Genomic DNA, 24562 nt, shown 5'->3' with positions numbered 1-24562 from the left:
TATTTCCTTCTCTGTCTTTCAAGGGTTATAAAACATGATGTTCTTGCTGATGTTAGTTAGTTGTTCTTCCGGCCTGTGTGCTGCCTGAACTGCTCCTGCCTTTGCAAACGCAGCGCTGATACTTGACCTGTGATCTGACAAATAAATTTTCCAGAACGAGAGAAGTCATTCGGCTGAATTTTTGATAACCCCGACCGGGCTCCAAATCTTGAACACGTATTCTTACAATTTGGTGACCCCGATGTGATTTGCTGACCTGGACAAAGAAAGACGGGGACGTCCGTTTTCCGGACCGAGCCGAAAGGACCGGCGGCGTGGTTCAGCATTGACAACAAGGGCCCAAAACAGAATCAGGTGAGCAGACAACCTTTTGTTCTAAATGAATAAAATGTCTGTGATTGGATACTTCTAAAAATATTTGTTGTCAACTGCAGAATTCGTCTCTGTCCATTGACTTAATAAGGTCGTCATAAGACCACTAAATTTAAAACTAAATTTGAAAATTTCCTGTTGATCACATGTAAAGTATAAGCACATACTCACACTGAATTCAACGTTAGGGAAAGTGAATAAGTGTCCATAGGTTTAGGGATTTAGGTAAAAATATATATACTCTTAGTCTGTAGAAATCCAAGTTGCAATCCGTGTGGTACGTAGATACCTCTGGTAACTGCAGTCCCACGTTTGCATGCAGTGGACTGGCAGTTTAGAATAGTGTAGGGATTTAGGTTTAGGTTTAGGGACTTAGGTAAATATATGAAGAGTTTAAAAAGGAACGACGGGGCTCACTTGAGTTCCCTGAGGTCGACTCTTAGTCTATAGAAATCCAAGTTACAATCCGTGTGGTACGTAGATACCTCTGGTGACTGGGGTCCCACGTTTGCATGTCGTGGACTGGCAGTTTAGAATAGAGCAGGGATTTATGTTAATCTTAGTATGTAGAAATCCAAGTTGCAATCCGTGTGGTACGTAGATACCTCTGGTCCTGCAGTCCTACTCGTGTGATTCTTGGACTGGCAGGTTAGAATATTAGATGAAGAAATAAGGACACAGGGAAAGATTTGTTGTTTTTCATACTGGGAAATGTGTGGGTGGTTGGTGTAACTCCTGGTGTTTTACCGAACCTGGAAGCTGGGCGTATCAGGACTTGAAAAAGGACTGAGAATCCGACAGTGAAAAGTGTTTGACCGGATTACACATCTGTGGGGATATGTATTAAAGGGTAAAAGGGAAAATCATAGTTAAATGATGGTGGTATAAATACGAGAGAAACAAAACAATACGAGTGAACTGGTGTTATAAGCCTCAACAATCGAGCGCTGTATTCCTCTAATACAGTAGAAGGTTGTTGATTGGGTTCACAGTATTGGGCATTGAGTCCTTTCTCTTGTGTTCAAAAACCACGTGTGAATAAATAAATAACCTGTGATGAAAATGGAGGAAACCATAACGATATGGGAGAGGTGTAAAGAAGGCACTCTGGGTTTCGCCCTGTTTAAGACTTATAAGAGACCTATGGATAAAACCCTAGAAAAAGATAGGAAATGTGTAACAAAAAAATATGTGAAGTGGGTTGCACAGATGCAGGAAAGAGGAATGTTTGGAAGGGAGACAGATTCTCAACCAACAGGCGAGCAGCTGCAGGACCATCTTAGGATGGCGATAAGAGGAAAAGACCAAGCGCATGCGCTCCTTGCCGTTAAAGGGAGATTTTGTGGAAAAGAGAAGAAAAGTGCAGAAAAGGCAGATGAGTTCTTAGTGGACTGTAGAACATTTCTGGGAGAAATAAATGCGGTATTCGTGAGTAAGAAGACAATGCAGTTGCCGCAAACCAAAGCAGGAGAAGAGAAAGTGCATGAGACCGGTTGTAAATCTAGTGCGCCTCCTCCTTACTCGACAGGCCCATATGCGGAGGCTAATCGGTTGTTAAATGAACCACATCAGATGCCACTGAGGCAAGGGAAAGCTACTAATCCAGGAGAATCTCAGGTTTTGGTAGTTCAAAAAGGGTTGTTACAGGTAACTCCATATCCACATGAAGAGAATGATGGGGTGGAGAAGGTTTCTGCTTTTCTCTCAGAGACGGTACAATATTTGGAGGACAGGCCCCAGCCGGAGCCTGTCGATTGGAGTAATCCTAACACACCACAGGGTCACTCGACAGTCGGAAAGAAGCGGCAACCCGAGCACAGACCTATGACCTCATTTAATGTAGGGGGAAGAAGAGTTGCAGGAGAAGAGACTTTGTTAGAAGTCATAGCCCAGGCAGAGCGGCAATCAATCACCCGGCGTGGACAGGATGAGCGGGGGAGGCAGGTTGAGTCAGAGGAAGATGAGCCTGGCCCTGCAGATGATTGGGACGAGGAATTTCAGGAGCATGGAGCAGCGCTAGAGTCACAAAAACCACAGTCATCTACTCCGATGGAGCGCCATGAGACAGGGGGGTTAAGAGGTAATAGGAACAGATATTATCAGGGGAATGCAGCCAGAGCGAATGTGCATCAATGTAATGATTTGAAACCTAAGTCAAACGGGATGCTCCGGCCTCTCATCAACTACCACTGTTAACGGCTATTTGTAGAGACGGAAGGGAAAAAACAACATATGCGCCACTCGCATTGTCAGACCTGAGCATGATGAAGCTCGCATTACCTAAAATAGAGAAGGGTGGTGCAGCGTGGATTCGTGGGTTCCTTGCTCAGTGTGCGGGTAGTGTTCCCGGTTTGGGGGATCTTAGAAGAATTTTTGTGGCGTGTGCCTCACTAGCTGACCTCCAGAAGTTAGAGGGGGAAGGCGGGACCTCTGACCTCCCTGACGGGGAGCCTCTGGCAAATTGGGTGTCAGTGCTCTGGCCAAAGCTCAGACTCCAATATCCTGTGAAGGTGGCTACCACAGAACTCACTTATGTTCCCCCACACGACAGTGAGGGTGGAAATAGTTATTTAAGGAGAGTCAGAGAATTATGGGACAACAAGTTAGGGGAAGGTGTCATGGATGATCACAGAACCGAGCTTCTTCTTCGCGGCGCCATAGAGTCATCTGTCTCGGAGACAATGAAGACCCAACTAAGAGGAATAGTGGGGTTGTCTGACATGAATTTTGATGCTTGGTCCTCACAGATTAAACACTATGTGGACCGGAGCAAAGAAAAATATGATAAGGAAAAGGGTGAATTAAACAATATTCAGTTACAATTGGCGAAAGCACAGCTGAAGGAAAGCAGAGAGAAGTTGAACCAGGGCAAGAGTGAAGCCAAACAGATGACCCAAACAACAGCGCCATCTCAGGGGGAAGGGCCACCTCAATATGACCCTTATCCAGACCCCCCTCCCTTCCCATATGCGCCAGCCTGCCAGCAACCACAACAGGCCGCGTACACTCCTCCACAGGCTTACTATCGCAAACCTTATGCCCCGCAACCACAACACATGATGGGGGCCCCACTGTACGGTGGCTTCAGGCAACCGAAAAGACAGTGGGGAGGGGGAAATCGTGGCCGAGTTCCAAACAATGGAGGGCAGTTTAGACAACGACAGAATACTTGTTTCAGCTGTGGGCAGCTTGGACATTGGTCCGACGCATGCCCCCATCCACCTCAGGGTCAGAGGCCTCAGTCCAACCCAGCTCAATACCCTTACGATATCTATCCACCACAAGCACCACATACACTACAACAGGGTAATAGCCTGCGGCATCAGGCCCCAGGTCATCAGCAAATGCCATAGGGGTGCCCAGATCCGACGGCTGACGGTAACCTGTTTCCAGAACCCATGGTGACTCTGACGATCAACGGAAGAGATTACAGATGTATGCTGGACTCAGGTGCTAGGTATTCCACAATAAACACGCCACTGCCACCATCAAGGAATACTGTGCCAGTTATCGGATTTTCGGGTCAATCAGAGGAGTGGCCACTTTCTATTCGAGTCCCATGTAAATGGAAATCGCTCTGTTTTGACCAATCCTTTTTGGTTTCCACTGCCTGCCCGATTAACCTGGTGGGAAGAGACATTTTGTGTTCCCAAAATATCATTATGCAAATGACGAAGGGATGTATCACTGTAACATTCCCGGATGGGACACAGCAACGATGTGCCACACCCCACTCTTATGGCCACCAGTTGCTGCAAGCTGAAGTTCAACAGACGCTGAATGACGAAGAAGAGGTCTGGTGGGGGAGAGTGGAGGACTATGATCGAACTGTTCTGCATGAGACTGTCCGCCGTTGGGGCCCATGGTTCAAGGTATTACACCCGACTGAACCACCTGCGGATCCTCCTCATTGCACGATGAACTATTCGCTGTCTCCTGATGAGAACTATGACACCCTGTGGAGTGGACTTGAGTTTGAAAGCGAGGTCCATGGACATCCTGCTGTTAAGGTCCGAGAGATCTATGTGGGGAAACAAGGTGTGGCAGCTGCGGTGGAACTAACCTCTGAGTTACAAGTTCTATATGCGCTACAAGAGACCTCTGCTCCTCACATCACCTTGCTCATCCAAAGCGGAGGAGAAGCTAAGAACATGGGGCCGATGGTTAAAGCGGGGGTTGATGCCACGGACTGGGTGCCCACTCAAAATGTTAACTTACATTACTCTCAGGCTAATGACATGTACCGTATTGCACATACCTCAGAAGTAAAACTTATACCAGAGAAACACCTGCTAAGCCGCACACATGGTAGGGAAAATACTGACCATGAGAACACACAGCTCATGCTAGATGATTTTCCTGATACATTTTGGACAAAAGGGGGAGCTGATGTGGGATTGATTCCAATGGCCCCAGTGGTAATTGAATTAAAAACCGGAACGGTCCCAATTTACCGTCCTCAGTACCCCTTAAGGGAGGAACAAATAGCAGGGATAGAAAATACAATTGAAGGGTTGCTGCAGGCAGGTGTATTGGAGAGGACGGGGTCCCCCTGGAATACCCCGATTAACCCGGTCCCTAAACCCGGAAAGCCTGACTATAGAATGGTGCATGATTTGAGGCTCGTCAACAAAGTTGTAGTACCAACTCACTATGACACCCCAAATCCTTATACAATGTTAAATGCAATAGGCCCTGATAAAAGATGGTTCACCTGCATTGACCTGGCGAATGCTTTTTTCTCTGTCCCTCTAGCTGTGAGCTCGAGACAAATGTTTGCGTTTACATATAGGGGGCGCCAATATACATATACGCGGTTACCACAGGGTTATGTGGACTCACCATCAATTTTTAACCATGTTCTGAAGACCATTTTGGCCGAGTTGGAACTACCAGAAGGAGTTGTTTTACTACAATATGTGGACGACATTCTGCTAGCAGGGACTAGCTCAGAAACGATTATGTTCGCTACCAGAACGGTTCTGCAGTGGTTACAGAAAAACGGCTTCAAAGTGTCTAAATCGAAATTGCAGATTGGGAGACAGAAGGTGACTTTTCTGGGGAGAATTGTGTCACCATCAGGGCAAGCTATGACTGACACACAGAAGTCGTCCATTTTGCAACATCCTCGGCCCACGACGGTTAGAGAAATGATGAAATTCTTAGGACTTGTGACATGGAGCAAGAATTTTATACCTGATTTCTCGGTGCAGGTGGCCCCCTTGAGGGCGTTGATATTGGGTGCAGGCTATAAAAACTACTCAAAGCCTTTGGTGTGGACCCGGGAGGCGGAGGCTGCATTTATTGCCACCAAGCAGGCCATGGCCAGCGCAGCCACGTTGCACCCCCCTGATTACTCGAAACCCTTCCATCTAGATGTTGATGAAAAGAACGGATTTGTGAATTCCGTTCTGTTTCAAAAGGGGGAGGGTAACACAGATCGTAAGGTTTTGATGTACTATAGTGGTAAGCTGGATAACGTGGAAATAGGGCATCCCTCGTGTGTCAGAAACGTAGCTGCTATTGGAAGAGCGTTGATTAAAACGGCCCATATAACAATGGAACACCAGACTGTTGTGCACACATCGCATGGAATAGTTGCGTTCTTACAGTCAAACGCGTTCACACTTTCCACGGCAAGACAATCAGCTTTGCAAAGCCTATTGACCAAAACACACATACATTATGAGGCTACAACCAGAAACATGGCGACTCAGATGGGAAATGGGGAGGAGCAGAGTTAACAGACCAGGAAATGAAACTTCATGCGACGCTAGAAAAGGAGCCGCTAACTGACCCTGATGACACTTACTACTGCGACGGCCATAGTCACCAGACGCTAGACAGAGAACTTGTTACTTCGTATGCTGTGGTGCACAGGTCAAGGGGAAGCTGGGAAACAATCACAACAGGCATAGTTCCTCAGCCTGCCTCAGCACAAACCGCAGAGTTAATGGCTCTGACAGAAGCGTGCAAAGCAGCTGAAGGAAAAAGAGTGAATATCTATTCTTACTCTGCCTACACTCTACAAGCAGTCCACATTGATTTATGCCACTGGAGGAGAAAAGGATTTGTAACTATCAATGGGACTCCTGTCAAACACCTGCAGCCACTGCTAGATTTATACCACGCACTAAAGAAACCAAAGCAAGTAGCAGTAATGAAATGCAAGGGACATCAGACAGAAGCCTCAGAGGTAGCTAGAGGTAATAATGCTGCAGACCAGGCGGCTAAGCGCACAGCAGGATACACGCCAAGACACCAAATGATGCAAAAAGCGGAGGATCCAGAAAGTGCTAAGCTAGACTTACAACATGTCGTGAAGTTGCAAGAACAAGCTGCACCTACAGAGAAGCAAGTCTGGCTGAACAAGGGAGCCAGCAAAGGCAGTGAAGGTTTGTGGAGAAGCCACGAGGGGAAGGTAGTGGCTCCGGCGGTGTTGTTGAATATGTTGTGCCAGGAGGCCCATAGTCGTGGACATGGTGCCAGTGGACTTATGATAACGTTAATCTCCCAACAATGGTGGCATCTATTCCTGACCGACATAGCTAAATATTATGTCCAAACATGTGAGATCTGTTGTAAACACAACCCGAAGGTGGCGTTGAAGGCTGGACTTGGAAGTTTCCCTGCCCCTATGGCACCATGGAAAGAGGTGGTAATTGACTTCACAGACATGGGAATGAAGAATCGAGTTGAGGGCAAGAGGTATTTGTTGGTATGCGTTGATCCTTTTTCTAGGTGGGTGGAGGCGATCCCCACAAAATCAGAAAGAGCAGCAGACGTAGTAAAATGGCTGACCAGAGAACTAATACCCAGATTTGGAATTCCAGAAGTCATACGATCGGATAATGGTTCACACTTCTCGAACGCTGAACTACAAGAAATAGAGAAAACGTTCGGGATCAAGCATAAATTTGGGGCAGTTTATCATCCTCAGTCTCAAGGGCTAGTTGAGAGAGCTAACAGAACCATAAAGGAAGGTTTGGCTAAAGTCTGTGCTGAAACGAAGCTGACGTGGGTGGCAGCCCTGCCAATAGTGCTGTATGGGATAAGATCATGTCCTAACTCTAAGTTAGGGAAAGATGCCTTGTCCGTTAACAACCACTTTGCCTACCACTGTCAGCCCATTGCAGTACCAACATGTGGAAATATCTGACTATATGAGAATGTTGAATAATACTGTGATGAGTATCTCTCAACAGGTGACAGAGATCCTTTCTGGAGAAGAAGAAGGAGAGGGTGCACCAGTGGAGGTGGATGACTGGGTACTACGGAAAGTAGCCAGATTCAGTTGGACTGATCCCCGCTGGGAAGGTCCATTCAAAGTTGCAGAAGTAACCACGCACTGTGTGAAAGTGTGGTTAAAAGAGGACAAATTAAGTAATTGGATACACAAAACGCACTGCGCTCGCTCTCTCCCGCCAACAGAAAGAACCCTGGCTGATGTCAGGATAGGCTTGTCCCTGCTGTCCAAGGAAGTACAGTCAGATTGTGTCGAACCCATTGTTCGTCCAGAAGAAGAGCCCGAGGAGGGGGACGAGCCCAGATATCGGTTAAGATCGAGGAATATAGAGTAAACGAGACTCAGAACACCGATGTCAGTAAACTAAGGAGCCGCTACTCCGTTTTCGTTGCTAAAAGAGGGAGTCGTTTTCAGGCTCCCCATAAGGAATTAATCCCTTGAGGTGGAAGAAAGCATCTCTTAACAATCAGTGCAGTAAAAGTAGTCTACATCTCAATAAAAGTATCTTGCATTCTAAAAGTTGATCAAGCTCTGAAATCATGAGAACTCCTCTAGGATGTACTGGGGCTAACATAGGATTAGTACTCCTTTTCATTACTCTGATAGTGTTTCTGCCTTTTCTCTGGTGGGAATTACAGCTGAAGAACTTAGAACAGAATGTTAACAATCTGACCACGTCTCAGGTAGAAGCAGAAGACCAAAATAGCAGGGGACTCCAGCGGAGGGTTAGAGCAGTGGGTACACACCGCAAGGTGGACGGTGTCGTGACATTAGAATTGAATAAAACCTACAGAACCCAAGTGTTCCGAGTAGATCTGTGCTCACTGATTGGATGTGGACCAAATGAACAGAAGTGGAGGGGATATGATGTATACATGTGTCTGTTCCCCTGGGGGAGGCTCATAAAACATTGGTGTACATCCTGGGACATGGTAGGATGGAACACAGGCCCATATGGTTACACATCGCCTTCTTTCAAGAGACAGTGGGGTAGTAGAACTCCGGGGGTGGATTTACAAAAAGCCATTACACTGATTCAAGATCAATCGGGGGCTCGGGATAAGGGGCACAATCCTTTAATGATTTCTGTGACCGGATTAGCAGAGTCACCATTTGCTCCAAGAGCAGTGGGCACCTATTACGGTATGAGTCATGAGAAGAGTGATCCTACTCAGTGGTACATGGTTATAGGAGTAGATGTAGCCGATAAAGATCCATTGGCTTTGATTAAATTTAAATACGTGTCACCTGACATTGAGGGGAAACCCACTACTGCCGAGGCTGAAGAAGTCACTGAGAACCCCAAGGGCCAAAATATAGCAAAAGATCTAGCTGTGATCCACGACAAACTTTCCGCAGAGACGGGGTTCTCCCAGACAAATTACTGGGTGGATCGGATCACAACTGCGTCCCAGCAAATGGACTCCGCTGACTGTGTGGCCTGTGCAAGTGCAAGACCCAGCCTATGGACAGTGCCCTCGGTCCTTAGCCAGGCCGGTAACATTGACTGCCTGATAGAATTACATACTAAAGAGAATCCAAGTGAAGGTTGCAAGTCGTGGGTAACTATTTTTCCAGGATCACAACCACAAGCAATCCCTCCCATGTTCACTCCCATAAGTGGCGATTATACCTGTTTCACTAAGCATCTTAAAGGGGGACTGAACGTAGGTTCCTTAACCGATTCATGGTGCAATGTGACAATTGATGTAACCACCTGGACAAATATGACCAAATTGACCCAGGCCCGCTCTGATATCTACTGGTACTGCGGCGGTAGGAGATTACTTAATGTACTGTGAGCTGAGTGGCAGGGGAAATGCACCTCAGTTTCCCTCATCGTTCCGCTTAAAATAGTTCCAATAACCGCTGAAACATTGAGTAACGAGGCAAAAAGGCGTAATTCATTCAGTCGCAGTAAAAGAGAATTTAGCCTAACAGAAGGATCCCCTGTTTATTTCGATGCTATTGGGGTGCCGAGAGGGGTACCTGATCAATACAAGTTAACGGATCAGATAGCGGCCGGATGGGAATCATTGTTCCTTTTTATAACTGTAAACAAAAATGTGGATCGACTAAATTATGTACATTTCAATATCCAGCGACTCACCAATATGACGAGAGATGCTCTGGAAGGGGTGCACAGCCAACTATCGGCCACCTCATTGATGACTTACCAGAACCGGATGGCTTTGGATATGTTATTAGCTGAAAAAGTAGGAGTGTGTGCGATGTTTGGCCAAGTGTGCTGCACTTTTATCCCCAATAACACCGCCCCAGATGGATCCTTTACTAGAGCATTACACGGACACTGAACACTCTGGTATAGACGGCACCGTCGGTAATTGGTTTGGTAAATACTTTGGACAATGGAAGGGCTTCTTCCTGTCAGTTTTTCTGACCTTAGTAATCGCAATAGTGGTTCTTGCCCTTTGTGGATGCTGCTGCATCCCCTGTATCAGACAACTATGTCTCCAATGCATCACCTCTGCAATAGATGCTAAAATACCCCTGCCATACCAAAAGTTAAGTTCTTTTCATGGGTTTAGTTGAGGGTTCGCTGTCTTGTCTTGATTTAAGAGTTAGGTAAGGGGGGAAGCAGGATCTGCCAAGCAGGCAGACATGAGTCTGACAGGATGGGGAGTCAGTTTATGTCCTGGCTGAGGAATGTAAGGTCTGCGGGTCAACTAGAAGATTTACCAGCCAAAGGGGGGTTAGAGACACACCAACACTATTCAACATACACACTCTGTTTACGATGTTTACGTTAAGTCAGGAGTCTGGACATTGGATGTGACCGGATCTTTAGATGTGGGAGGTGGAAGGTCCTCCTCTACGCCAGTTTAGGGCCAATAGAAATATTTCCTTCTCTGTCTTTCAAGGGTTATAAAACATGATGTTCTTGCTGATGTTAGTTAGTTGTTCTTCCGGCCTGTGTGCTGCCTGAACTGCTCCTGCCTTTGCAAACGCAGCGCTGATACTTGACCTGTGATCTGACAAATAAATTTTCCAGAACGAGAGAAGTCATTCGGCTGAATTTTTGATAACCCCGACCGGGCTCCAAATCTTGAACACGTATTCTTACAGTATTGTTGGACGAGAATTATTATATCAAATAAAAGGGATTGTGGCAGAGTAGTCTGAACCCTTGATGACAGGTAAGAATCGCACGTTTTCTAATCCAGGTGTACACACACAATAATAAAGTGCAAGATGTCTAATACTGCAAACCACAAACTATCAATAACTGGATTGTCGTTTTGATACTAATACAAATTACATTATGAAGAACAGACAAAAATATTTGAATACAACACAAGTAAAACTTTGTCCAAACCCTCAACAAATATCGAAAATATTCTTTTAACATGTGTCCTGTATTACACCGTAAATTACAGCAGAAATATATACATTTATAGTAAATTATATTACAATTACATATTTATAAATATTTGGATTAAATTGTTAAACACATATGAAACATGCTCAAACATACTCCAACATAAATATGTGAAATCATTAATAATCAATATGTCAACAACAAAATTCTGCAATTAAAAAGGATATGACAATTAGTTCTTTGTGAACATGATTAAAAAAACTCATTTTTTGGCTCAGCCTTTATCCCACACACTTAAAATATTTTACAATTTTTAAAGTTATGCTAAATGTGTAAAAGAAAACAGAATACAATGTAAAACAAAATATTTGATTTATTTTATAACCATGCAGTGTGTAGTACTTTGCTTTTAAACTTAGTAACCCAGAACAACATACAGTATTATGGTGTAACCTGTTTATCAAATATTTCAATGCCCAGCAAAGATTGTGTTCAATAAATAATACAGGAGACAGTGAGAAAGTTGATGCTGTACTATTAATTCGTTTTTTTATCATCAATAATCAAAATTCGCAATGGTATTTGGCAGACGGCTTGGTATCTCAATGGTGACACACATAAGCGAAATGTCTGCAACTGCACCTTCATATGAAAAAGTACAACTGGGTGATTTACTTCCCGGTCATAAAAACTCAAAGTATCGCAGAATAAAAGAATGGGCTATGACTGTATTCCTAAAACAATTAAATAATGTCCCTTTTTGCTGATGATTATCGTGCCCCCCCCTCAATACATCTATATTTTATTCACGGCGTGTGGGAACTGGTTTGCTTCCTACCTTTGAGGTCGAAAACATGGGACTCGAAACTCTGAAAATGAGACTTTCCTCTGGCTCGGACGTCTATAACGACGACGTCATGCAGACACAGAAGCTTAATGGCAGTGTTCGTAGTAAATGGATTTTAGAGACCTTTACATTTTCTGTTTTTTTGAGGGCCAAACAAATGGCCCCTTTTCCCCTCAGCTGTTCATTTACTCGCACTTCACCGACTCGATCGCTCCTCGGCACACTGAGCCTGAGCAACAGTTCCCATATGTCATGAGCGCAGCACGACTTCCTTTATATGATAGGGGGCAAACACTGAGACGACTCTAGGCTGTCCTTTTTCTCCGTGTCCACTCCCTCTTGCGGCTTGATGATGATGTGAACGGGCCTCTCCCCACCTCCTTCTTGCTGCTTGGCATCCGTGGACATCTTCCCCTCATTCTCACCCGCCTCCTCCTCCGCTGAGGCCCCGATGGGCCGCAGGCGTTCGGCGGGAGCCATCTTTGCTGCTGCTGCTGTTCCGTCTCTCTTCAGCTTGTCGGTGGTGCTGCTTTCTGAGCTGCCTTTCTCTGCTGTGCCATGGAAACAAAATGCATTAAATTAACACACTCTTTCGGAATGTCCGCTGCGATGGCAAAAGCTAATGGTTTGCTGAGAGTGAGCCGCACGTCACTATTCCAACTGAGCCATAAGGATTTTATTATGCACTATCATATGTATCTCTGATCTATTTTAGCTGTTTTTTTCTTACTTAAATATGCCTATTATCCAAAGTTCATGAAATGGACTGTTCTTTGTATGTCCAACATACACGGCAAATAAATGCTTCTGACTCTGACACTCTTACCAGGCTTGCTGGTCGAACTGTCGGAGGCCTTCTTCGCTGGCGGCTTGGTTCTTGGGCGGACTCTGTTGAAATTTCCCTCCAGGATCCACTCATGCTGCAGCCCCTCGTCTGGAGTCATACGCTTGGTAGGGTCCCAACTGAAGACACGCACACAAAAACAACTCAAGTCGGGTCGATCATTTCATCTTCAATAATCACTCAAGCAACCTCAACAAACAAGAAGACAAATGTTGGGGGAAAATTGTTGAGCCTGCGTGGGGTGAGGCTCTCAGGAATGTGACCTTTGACGTGAGCCGGTGACTTAAGGCAGTCCAGGGTGAGATAAGACACAGATGAAATCATACGTGCCCTGACTGACCTTTTAGATGTTGTTGATTGTCTGGGTCCATAAAGGGAGGGTCACGGGGTCACGGGGTCACCCCTACATCATCTGGTACTTTTCCCACACTCCTCTTGAGGGGTGGGCTCTCCTGTGCTAGGGCAGCACAAACCTCCCTGAAGTGTACATAAGCTCCTGTTCTCCTCTTCAGCTTTGTCAGATCTTCCTGCTCCTTTTGGGGGAAGGAACATCTGTCCCTTTTCAGCTGAATTGTAGTCATTTGACTTCTGTCTGTGCTTACGACTTGTGCTGATGATTTCTGTATTCTTTATCTTTTTCCTATATTCTAGTTAGTAATAAATACTTATTCACAAAGCAAGCTCAAGATACGTTTGATTTCTCACATGGGCTAAATTCCACCACAACAAACAACAACAACAAACAGAAGTTCAGTTTTCTTTTTTTTTTTTCCAGATGTTTAGCATAAACCTACGTGAGGCAGCGCTTGATGAAGTCTAAGAACAAAGCGTTGTTTGTTTTCAACGTCGCCGACAGCTCCTTGGAGTTGGGTCGTCTCTTCTTCCCTTTGCTATTGGTGATGCTCCTGGGATTTCCTTTCGAGTCTGCACACAATTATCCAACACATCATTGGTTTGTAATCTCGGCACATTGATCACATTGGATGAGTAGTGTCACACCTCTTGCAAAGCATGGCCTAGTTATTCATTTTATTCTGATAATGTTTAGCAATCCTTTAGTCTACCAAAGGGTAAAATATGATATTAGAAATATCTAAAGCTGAATAAATACTCACCAAAGAAAAGCCTCCTCCTCGCAGCTGACTGAACAAAATCGTTCGGCGGCGCGCCAAGAACCTGTAAATAAAAAATCACATCACCAACTCAACAGCTGTTTGAAGTTGGTGAAGTTTTCATGCATTATTATTTCCAAGTCATACCTCCATTATGCAGGCGATCTGCTCCATTTCGCTCTCTCCTGGGAAGATCGGATAGCCTGTGTAGAGTTCAGCAAGGATGCAACCCAGACTCCACATGTCGATGGCCATGCTGTACGGGTGACCCATGATGACCTCTGGGGAGCGGTAGAAGCGACTCTGGATGTAGGTGTACACTGATGGTTGAGACAGATGAGACTGAGGGTTGCAAGATGCACTGTGGACCATTTCTTAATTACTGAATATCTCTACATGGTTAAGTATTGTTACATATTGTCTAAATTTAGTTCAATGCTCTTACCTTTTTGTTGTTCATAACAGCTGGATCCAAAGTCAACCACCTTGATGTTCCCCGGCCCCCTCTGAGATAGAAGGATGTTCTCCTGTTGAAAAGGGGAAGCAAAAACCTTCATACCAGTTGCTTTTATAAACTGCAGCTGCATTATCGTTACCTTCAACAAGATGGAGAAATATTTGCACTTATTGTTGTGAGGGAGTTCATCTGATTATCATCAGCAGTGCAAAAGAGTGGTCCACATCAGGGCAGTACCGGTTTGAGGTCGCAGTGTATAATTTTCTCCCTGTGCAGCATCTGCAGGCACCTGAGAAGAGCGTAGGTGAACCGACGGATGAGAGCGAGACTGAAGCCCTGGAAGTTGTTTTTTTTGATGAGCTCGTACAGGTTCACTCTGACGAAAGAAACGACACAAGATACCGTTAGTTCACAATGTTGTTAAACTTCATGAGATGATTTATTTTCTTTAGGATAATCTGCATTTAAGTACTTTGTTCCATATATACAGAACAAGCTCAGTACTAATTCACTTAAAAAATGATGCACCACAGGAATCATTTCTAACATCCGCTGAGTGAGAAGTACATTGTTAAATAATCCTTGATTTCGCTCTCATTCAGAGGGAACAGACGCACAGAATGGATCCCGCTACTATTTTCATGCAACTTGTGATAAGCATCGACTTCTTTGGACTGTGTAACTCGAGCCTTCACACCGCAAAGCAAGAAAGGGTAAGAGGTATGGCCAGGGCCGTTTGAAGGAATTTGGGGGCCCCAAGCAAAATGGACATGGAGGCCCCCCCAAGCCCCCGCTGCGTGCACGCAAAACCTACAGGAACCACAGCACAGCCATAAAGTTTAAGTTCACATAATGTGCATGAAATTTAACAATTTAACATTTGCACACTACCATAAAATCAAATATACATTAAAAAAGTGCACAATAACTAAAGCAGTCAGCCCTGCAGTGAGGGGCCCCTTGAGGGGGCATCCCAATAACGGTGTCATTGCACTTTACTGCATTGACTATCAAAGGGGCGCTCACACAGTTTGTCGTTGCATTTGACTCTTAACAAGTCGTTGTCATGGGGCCCCTTGCCAGCTCGGGGCCCTAAGCAATTGCTTGGTTTGCCTGTCCTGTCGCGACGGGCCTGGGTATGGCTCTACTCAAGGCCTTAACTAAAGGATTGCGTTACAGTACTGTAAGACAGGGGGACACTCCCAGGCGTCCTCTAAAGGTCATTCAGCCTGAGCGATACACAAAACTGTCTCCCTTTAAATAGTTAAATCTTAGATAGATGCAAACAGGTGAGGCCGTCCACTGTCACCAGACGCGCACTAACCCCAGAAGCTCAAAGGAGATGCACAGGTGATTTCGGAAGTAAAAGTACTCCTTCACGTGGATGACGTTGTGGAGGTTGTCTTTGTCTTTCCTTTTTATCACATCCAGGATCTTCAACTCCACCAGGGCTTGGTGATGAAACCTACACATGCATTTATGGAGGGCGTTAGATAGGTTGAATACTAAAATATTACATGATTCATTTTATTATTTATTTCTGAATTCCCAGGTAGGGAAAGGGCCACAATAAAATGATATACGTCTTTAAATTCTGACATACCAAATAAGGATCAATAGCAGCACTTTTTGGAAATGTTTGTTATACTTTACGAACGTTTCTGCTGTTGATGATGTCTGAGGGGTTTGTCCCAGCACATCAATCCCTGAATATTTACTTACTAGTATTACTAGTATTGATATATATGTCAACAACACACTGTCCCCTGCGTGGAGAAATGAGCCAAGTTCTCCTGAGACAAGCAGTTTGGACATTTGGTTATCTGCATTTTCAAAGCCGCAGTAAGACCCATGCATCTGACCTCTAACTGTGTTTCCAACTTCTATAATGCTAAATCCAAATCTCAACCATTCACTCAAATTTGACTAAAATGTAAAATGCTTTTGTCTTTTGGGCCTTTGGAAAACCTCACAACAAATTGAGTCCTTTCTTGTGATGTTTAAGTTATTTAACTTCAACTTCATGTCAAAAGTGACATGGTTGGAATGAAATGAAATAAATCTAAATTAAATATTTGAGTCTACTGGTACCTTTTCTTATTGCGTATCATCTTAATGGCCACGAGTTCATTGTTCTTATGGTCCAGGCATTTCAGGACCTGCCCAAAGGAACCTTTCCCAATCACTTCGAGCACTTCAAACCTGTATCCAATATGGTCATGCAGCACCTGAAGAAGACAAAGGAAGAGCACTGTGAACACTGGAGCATTATGCACTGCATGCTTTTTTTACTGAAACAAAAATATCCATCATTTCATAATAACGACGCAGTTGATGGGCTCTGCATCATGCTCACTCGCACTGATCCGCTGCGTGCTACAGTTTCCGCTGTGCTTTTCTAATGCTGTCACTTCAGGCTTGCAGCAGTGAGGTGAAAGTGGCTCAGCCTTAAACAGCTCATTCATCACACATTGTCTAACAAATAACGGCCTGTCGGTCGCCTGATTTCTACAAGACGGTTCGCCCCGTTGTCACCAGGCAGGACAACCGCAGTTCAGTTCATTGTGTTCAGTATAAAACAATGAAGTCCGCCAATCAGACTGTCTGCAGCTGCTGGATTGAGGTCACATAAAGGCGGTGCATTTTTAATGTTTCCACAGGGCCAATTATAGAACTATACTGGGGATTTAACACCATGAGTTTTAGTTAGAAAAATGTATTTCTCCAAATTTGCATGAGATACAGTCCAAGATTCTATACGGTCAATATTTAGTCACCTTTGTTAAGCAACTTAGGATTTGCAAAAGCGTAAATCCTCTTTATCCAGGATGCTTGTGTGCATTGTTTAGATGAAATTGAAAGTTTGAGAGTTTCAAGAACAACATTTCTAAATATACTAATGTTTGACATTCAAAAAAATAGTAAAAAAAACAAACAAACGAAAAAATTAAATTGTAACATTGTAACATAGCTTTGACTAAACAAAAGACTTGTTTTGCGACAAACCAACCATCTTACCCTGACGTAGCTTCCATGCCCGTCATCATATCCAGAGTTCTGCGGTGAACCTTGGGAACCCTCGATCTTCTGAGAGCCCAGACCAAGGAACCAGATCTCTGCGTAGTCCATGATTTCCTCCTGCTCAAACTCTGTCATCCGGTCCTTGAAGTTCTTCAGTGCCTCTGCAAGTAAGGAGGAGGCTGAGATGAGTCACTATTACATGCATGACATCTCTGCCAGCAGAGGAGGATCGTGAACAATCGACTTCAATAACGGCATGCTATTTTTACTGCATCCAAACTGCATGTTACTTAAAACCGCCTCTCTTAGAAACCCCCCGAAAGATTCAATGTGAGATAAAATCTATGCAAATATCTCAGTATTACATTCTCATCCACAGTGTCATACCTGTGGGGGACATGGGTAACTTTTGTCCTTCGTATGCCTTCTCTTTCTCCAGCTTGTTGCTGAAAATCTTGCTGTTGCGGGAGACGGACCCTTTATCCACTGCTGTACCGATGCGCATGCCGAACTGCTGGGTGGGCTTCGACCTCTCGTCCTGTACAATACCACACACGCACACAGACAGCAAAGTACCTTTGTAATTATGGGCAAAGAAAAGATAAAAGTAGTGACATTTCCCGTTCGCTGCAACTAGTTTGCTGTTTTTTAGTTTTGAGTTCTATTAGCTACTGCGGAGAAATATTGATGCTTCATTTGTCTTTCCATCAGAAACATCATTAGGCGCCTTAATGTAAAATAGCTGCCACTACAGAATACTACAGTCTCACTGGGTGTGCCTGGTAGTTGTTTTGGCCCCCTTTGTTGGCAATTTGGGGCAAGATGTTGTCCGACTGCTGTTGTTGGTTTTTGGCATTGCTGACCACAACCTGGACCACCGGCGGCTCAAGCGCGGGCAGGGTCCCTGCACCAGGGCCGAATTTCTGTGAACCAGAGGGATTGTTTTTTATTTTCACCACATTGACTAAAGAAATGCACATTAGAAACCATGAAGTCAAGAACCATCAAGTCACCCTAAAATGTCTGGCAAAGAATGCAGACCTCATTCTAACGCCAAAAAAATACATAGTGAGAAAAACGACCAAAGAAAATGGCCAAATTCCACAGCTAGAAAGCTTTCAAGTTAATTCCCTGTATGGAACAGCCCACAGTGTTCCAATATCAACCACTGAACTGCCCATCTCCAAACAACAAATGCATCTGGAAATACTGGGTGTTCTTTTTGACACCATACCCATGACCCTGTTACAAGCCCTCTCACTTTATCGGTCGGGCTTGAGCTGGTGGTTTGTGTTCTCAACTCGCGATCTGCATCCTTTTTCACGTGCATCCCGTCCGAGGCCGCTCAGGTGACCAGGACCCCCAGCAGGCGGCGACGGCTGGAATTACTGATCAGGTTCAGAGTGAGACGAGGACAAAACGCGCGAGGCTGGAGTCCTGACAGAGTCTGTCTGTAGTGGCTCTGCGGGGGAGGTGGAGAGCAGCGGCCTGCTTTTCACTGGCTGCCATGCAGCTTGCTCCGGGAGCATGGTTACATGTGTCACGGTTCTAGCGAGGTTTAGCCCTGGCAATGACGGGCAAAATTAGACCTCTGCCCTGTGCCAAGTACTGCGGGAAAAGTGAGAAACTCCAAAGAATAGTATCAGTGTCAACAGAGGCATCATACCAGGGGTGTCAAACTCATTTTAGGTAGGAGGTCACTTGAGGCTGGACCAGTCAAATTATTGATGAACGCTGTCGTCGGTCCCCCTGGTCTAACACACTCACAGAGTGCGACCCCTGTGGACGTTTTAGGAATAGCAGCTACTTTTACAGAAAAGCAATTTATGTCTTTCTGTCATTTTTACACTTAGCTAAGTCAGTGTATAACCAGGGACATGCTGCCTTTAAAAAGCTGCACTTAGACCCCATAACAACATAAATGCGGACAAAAGTCTACAGCAACATTTATGATTTTCCTTAGGAGTTTGTCAATTTTAAATTGGGCTCTTGTTTTCCAATGAGCTGCTTGGCTAATGATCAAAACAACATAACAAGCATCTGAGCACGAAGCATATCTAAGTCTTTTATTTCTAATAGGAGACAACATTGTGGAGTAGCTCAATGCACGTCAATGAACAACAACAACAACAACAAAAAAGAGACTAACTCTCTCTTCAGCAACACTGATGAAACAACTCCTTAAACCTCATGTAGGTCTAACACCAAATGTAAATGATGCCCCTGTTGGTTCTCGTGCTGGACCAGTGCCCAGCTGCTACAGCCTCTTGCTGGGGGGGCAGCGCTGACCTGTGAGCATGGTCGGTTCGTTCCAAGACGGTTGCTTTCTGCCGGCAGCCTGTGAGGGTGAGGGAAGGCCTCCGGGCGCGACGTCTGCGGGAGGAATGACAACAAGTCATTAAAAAAACAGCTATATTTTTCTTCAAATAGCGGCACTGCATATAACATAATCAACTCCCTAGGTGAGATTTAGAAATTATTTTAAGCCAAGAGGCCAACCAAAGCGGTCGTGAATAATAATGAATAATAATAAGTGCTGCTGCGTGGATTCCCTCGTCTCTCCAGAAACACGCAGCCTGTGGGCAGCGAGACGTCAAGATGATCCCGAAATAGATTACTTACTGTGTACCTGCTGGTCTGCGCAGGTGTGTGAACATGTGCGCGTCCATGTGTCTGGCTGCGGGTGTCCACGCGTCACCAAGCCTGCGCACTACAGATCACTACAATAAGAAGTAATAAAGAGACAGAGCTCTGAATCTACTGAAGTAGCACACGCATTTGGAAGGATTGTGTGCGATTCACTCGGACACCAAACCAGCTTATACGTGTCTCGTTAATCAGACATTGGCCGACACCATATGGGCGAAATAGAGCTTAGGGATGCGTGCTAAACTAATTCTGGATGCCTGCATTTGGATAGTAAGGGAGTGACGGGCTGGATGTGGTCTACAGGTGCTGGAAAAGAAACGGGCTTTGCAATCGAACAGTAAACCTCTGATTAAAAAAAAACCCCTAACAGCTGTCATGGATAAGAGGACGAGAGGCTGAACTGAGTTCTTACCTACTGGATGTAAACACATCCTGTATACACTCTTTGGCTTCCCCCGTCACGTTGATGCAATCCTTTAGAAAGCCAGCATCAGAACACATATTCCAGGGCTGCCCTACTTTAGTCGATTACTGTTGATTAAATCAACTAATTGATTAGTCAACAAAGTCGTAGGTGTTTGCCAACTAGGAATCTCTGTAATGGACGGCCCCAATGCTACAAGGATGTAGTCACGTTGCAATGTGAGGAGCACAGTGAGTCACCTGTGAATGCCATAAGCCTGGCTAATGATCACAGACGTAAACATGTGTGCATTTCTCACGCCTGTATTTTTCTTACAGAAACATCTATCATTGATTGCTAAAATTAATGTTTGCCCAAGAAAGCATATGGGAAAGTAAATCATTATTCCTGCGTGGCCATAAATACAGTCCATTTGCACAGGGGCGCTAATAGAAAACATCAAAGCGGTCATTATGGATGTGAAATAGATGAATGGAGGCGGGAACAGATGCCGGGAGGAATGACTCTGCTCGATGTGAATGCGGGGTCTTGACTGCAGGTAGGGTCATCCTACGGGGCGTGAGAGCCACTTTACACCGGAACACATATAGAATCCTGTCAGCGCAACAGACACGGAAATAAAAATGCCCAAATTTTTCATCACAACTTGGCAAGCGCTCAGGAGAAAGGAGGCAGACCACAGATAATGTGAATAATTGCAAAATGAGAATCACTTTACATTCTCGGTGTGTTTCAATAGAAGCGATTCGATAATGTACAGTGAGTGTTTGTCTGTTATTTTAGTTCATCAACGTAAAAGGATACCTGTGGAGGGTTTTTCCCAAAATGGAATTAGCCTGGAACGAAGCCCTGTATCTGGGCAAAATACATTCTTATTCCATGGAAAAGCCAAAATAGTAAATGTGCTACAGAAGAATGCTAAAGTTACATAATGACAGATAAAGTTTGGTTGTAACAATATAAAGACACTTTGATTGGTCACGCACTGCTTTCAAATCGACCACATTACAAACCAGAGCACCACTTTCAAGCTCTTCTAAACCTCAAGAAACTACTATTTACCAACCATCCAAGTTGCCGGCAAAAAAATGCCTCACCTTGTTATTTATTTCTGGCAGCATGTTGTTCGTTATCAGCGTCAGTCTCTACAGCGGCTTCACCAATCCACACACGGAAGAGAGTTACTTAAAATCCAACACAAGACACATTGTGTCCGACCCTGCCGGTCCAGCCTCACAACCCAGGCGCACTTTCCACAACTCCGGCAGCAGTACTGAATCAACCCCGACGAGTAGGCTACAATCCCCGAGGACCGATCGGATCCGCGGACCCGGAGCTACGCGCTTTTACGCGCGAGGTGCAAGTGCCGCCGTCGTCAAGAGATCCGATTAGCGAGCGCGCCGAGCTGCGGAGGGTCTCTGCGCCTTTGGCACGTTCCGCCGAGGCACCGGCGCAGACCACCTGTTCAGGTTTCCGCCGCTGACAGCTGGAGGTGTATTGATATCGATTGTTTTTTTATCCATCCGACCACTCACCGTGCCGTGTGACTGATGCGCTGTGCGACACCGACGCTTTTTTCTTTTTTACAGGCGAGGGTTCACACCGACGCGCGCACGTCGTGGTCGACGCTTATTTTACCGTTAAATGTAGTGCTCACTCCTGCAAAACCTCACCACGTGGTCTCGTTGGCATTCTGTAAATCGAGTCGTTCTTGAATTGAATGAATTGACAAGAACTGATGGTTTCACTCGTTTCCATTTGTTTTTTGCCTTTTTTTCCAGGGGGTTCCATGTATGTGGCACCGTTTGTAAAATGTTGCACGTTCCAAAATCCTGCGCAGTTTTTCCACATTTAGCATTATCATATGAACAAAAAAGCACGACAATGTCGACATATCACTTTTTCAAACATTTAGAGAGTAATTTATGTACATTCATGCAATAACTTTTCCAAGGATAATGTTTTGGCAGTAACAAAGTTGTTAAATAGAAAACTTTGTGTTACTGCGCCAGAGCCGACACACAACGTAGTGAGATACGTCTCACAAAAAGCAAATAAATGTTGCGGCAGTAAAAAGGGGCTTGAAGAATCCCTACAATAGGTTGAATCAACCTGCTGACGTAAGTTACATTCGCGAACAAACTGTTTCTTATCACTCTTTCGTGCTACCGCCCGGTCATCTCGGACGTTGACCTTGAGGGTAGCTCCCTCTCCACTGACGCAGCGGGACCCCGGCAACGGTACAACCAAACCACGGCTTTTAAATGCTTTTTCTTATCGCTTTAAAAACGTTTTAAAGCCCATCAAAAATGAGCCGCGACAGAGACTCAGATGATTCTGGCGAGACTGTGGCCTCGGGATTCCGAAGGTCATGATCCCCAAATAGGCGGCTCACACAGCAGCAACCTAGACAAGCTGTGTTACAAAACCTATATGTAGCCTCGGGAGATATGTGCACATACGAACCCGAAGCTCCCTCTGTTGTATTAAACCCATGTAACAAGTGGCTCTCACACGGAGGGGGAGTCGCAAAAGCGATGGCCGACCGTTTTCCCGACCCGGTAAAACGCCATTACACATGGCATCATGGGGGAGCCAACCTCCCGTTCACGGACGACGGTGTAGATTTAATAAAATTAAATGATGAAGGGTCAAACGTGGTCGGTCTAGCAATGGTCTGCTACGACCCAGAGGATAGACCTCCCGATCGGGACCAATCCAACAGACAGACAGCATACTTAACCTCGGTCTTGGGAAATGGCAGTCCGCACCATAGACGGGGAGAATAGAAGCGGCCCGGACTTAGAGATAAAAGAAATAGTCACAAGGAACAAGACGAAGAGCTAATAGCGTGGGGCCTAGCTCCGAGAGGAGAGTGCAATTTGAACCACTCACACCACCTAGGGAACTGTTTAGCGCAGCTACAGCCTCCACCCCATACAATCCAAATAATCCATCAAGCGAAACCCCTAATGGCCATTACGAGACCCTAATACAAACAGCGCGCAACGCCCAAGCTGATGCGGAGGAAGAGGATTGTTACATCAATGTCGGCCTCAAAACCCCCATACAAAATCTGATCATAGAAAGTATCAAAAAACTGGGCTTAATCATAAACCATGAAGAGGCTGAGGATGCGGGGGAAGAAAGCTCCTCCTCCACAGAAAGGGAGACAACCGGGGACGAGGGAGTAAAATCAGATAGGTCTACTAGGGTTACACCGCCTGCACTGACCCAAATGCTGTGGAACACAGCAACTCAAAATCCCGCGAGAAAAAACGATCAGGCGGCCTTCAGGGAGCCCACACACTTGGATCCACCTAGAACATCGAAGGGTCTCCACCCGGCTAAATCAAAAAGCTACCCCCATCCCGCCTGAAGAGGCCCCAATCACATCAGGCCCGTAAGGCAATAAGGACGCCACGGGTCAGCCACAAAACCCTGAAAGGAACCTATGGGTAGACAAAAGTACTGGAGCCATAATAGGCATCCTAGGAGAATCCCCACAGGTCCTACTCCCTTCAGAGAAACCATTATACTTCATAGGCCATAGGACGCAACCGATAATGGAGGACCCCGTCTCAGAAGGAGACGTTAGAAGGGCTATCGGGGCTAAAATATACGAGAAATCAACGGCTAGGTGGGTTCAAACGCACGGGGGAGGAAACCCAGAGGGCCACAAGGAAGGATGCATAGCCACCTTAGACGATACAGGGAAACTCGAAAATAGAATAAGGAGGGTACGCCTCTGTAAGACTAGCGGCACAAACATCAGGGCATAGCTAATTTACTCTCTGAGCGAGGCCATACAGGACTCCCGGGATGCGGGAGATGAGGGCATCATGATAAGGGCCCATAATAACAACAAAGCCTACGGTAACCTATTTCCATCGCAAGTAACTGACGCTTACATAGACTCTATACCGTTCGAAGGCATTCCAAGTAACTTCGTGGTTCTGCTGCTTGTAAAAAGGGACACCGAGGGATGCATGACAAAAATAAGAGAGAGAAGGGAAAGAGAAGTCTTAAAAGGATATAGCTTACCTGGGGACAAAACACATGACCTGGGCCCATGCGTCACCAGAGAGGTAACCCCAATCAGGCGACCTCGCTTAAGGGCCCAGACTCCCCCACCATTCCCATCACGGAGCTTACCACCAATGGACCCCTGAGTCCCCTTACCCAGTACTCTCACATAGAACCAGGCCCCATTACGGAGCAAATAAAACCAGGGAAAACCCGCTTCATAC

At 45.4% G+C, this 24562-nt stretch overlaps 1 protein-coding gene across 2 annotated transcripts; it reads right to left on the bottom strand.

Annotated features, from left to right (window-relative positions):
• Window positions 1-10976: 10976 nt before the first annotated feature.
• LOC120812495 (dual specificity tyrosine-phosphorylation-regulated kinase 4-like) lies at window positions 10977-21879 on the bottom strand. 2 transcript variants are annotated; one of them, XM_040168565.2, is made up of 14 exons: window positions 21410-21879; window positions 19529-19612; window positions 18010-18162; window positions 17627-17777; window positions 17237-17400; window positions 16310-16446; window positions 15543-15683; window positions 14456-14594; window positions 14207-14288; window positions 13909-14081; window positions 13765-13825; window positions 13444-13573; window positions 12632-12768; window positions 10977-12356 (listed from the first exon to the last, which is right to left on the bottom strand). In XM_040168565.2, the coding sequence occupies exons 1-14, from the start codon at window positions 21431-21433 to the stop codon at window positions 12079-12081; spliced, it is 1854 nt and encodes a 617-aa protein (XP_040024499.2). In that variant the 5' UTR covers window positions 21434-21879; the 3' UTR covers window positions 10977-12078. The 2 variants fall into 2 exon arrangements, with proteins under 2 accessions (XP_040024499.2, XP_040024500.2); XM_040168566.2 differs by having other exon boundaries at window positions 10977-12353; window positions 21410-21876.
• Between the last annotated feature and the right edge of the window lie 2683 nt (window positions 21880-24562).

The sequence above is a fragment of the Gasterosteus aculeatus genome, chromosome Y (assembly GCF_964276395.1).
Source record: "Gasterosteus aculeatus chromosome Y, fGasAcu3.hap1.1, whole genome shotgun sequence".
NCBI classification, from domain to species: Eukaryota; Metazoa; Chordata; class Actinopteri; order Perciformes; family Gasterosteidae; genus Gasterosteus; species Gasterosteus aculeatus.
This window is presented reverse-complemented; position numbering and strand designations above follow the sequence as displayed.

What these genes read in the sequence shown, in the direction of transcription:
- LOC120812495 (XM_040168565.2), bottom strand. Translation starts at nt 21,433, where the DNA reads ATGCTGCCAGAAATAAATAACAAG. An exon ending in GAGGAGGAGGCTTTTCTTTG is followed by an intron (nt 13,574 to 13,764) that starts GTGAGTATTTAT and finishes AATTGTGTGCAG; the next exon opens with ACTCGAAAGGAAATCCCAGG. An exon ending in CAGTTCGACCAGCAAGCCTG is followed by an intron (nt 12,357 to 12,631) that starts GTAAGAGTGTCA and finishes TCCATGGCACAG; the next exon opens with CAGAGAAAGGCAGCTCAGAA.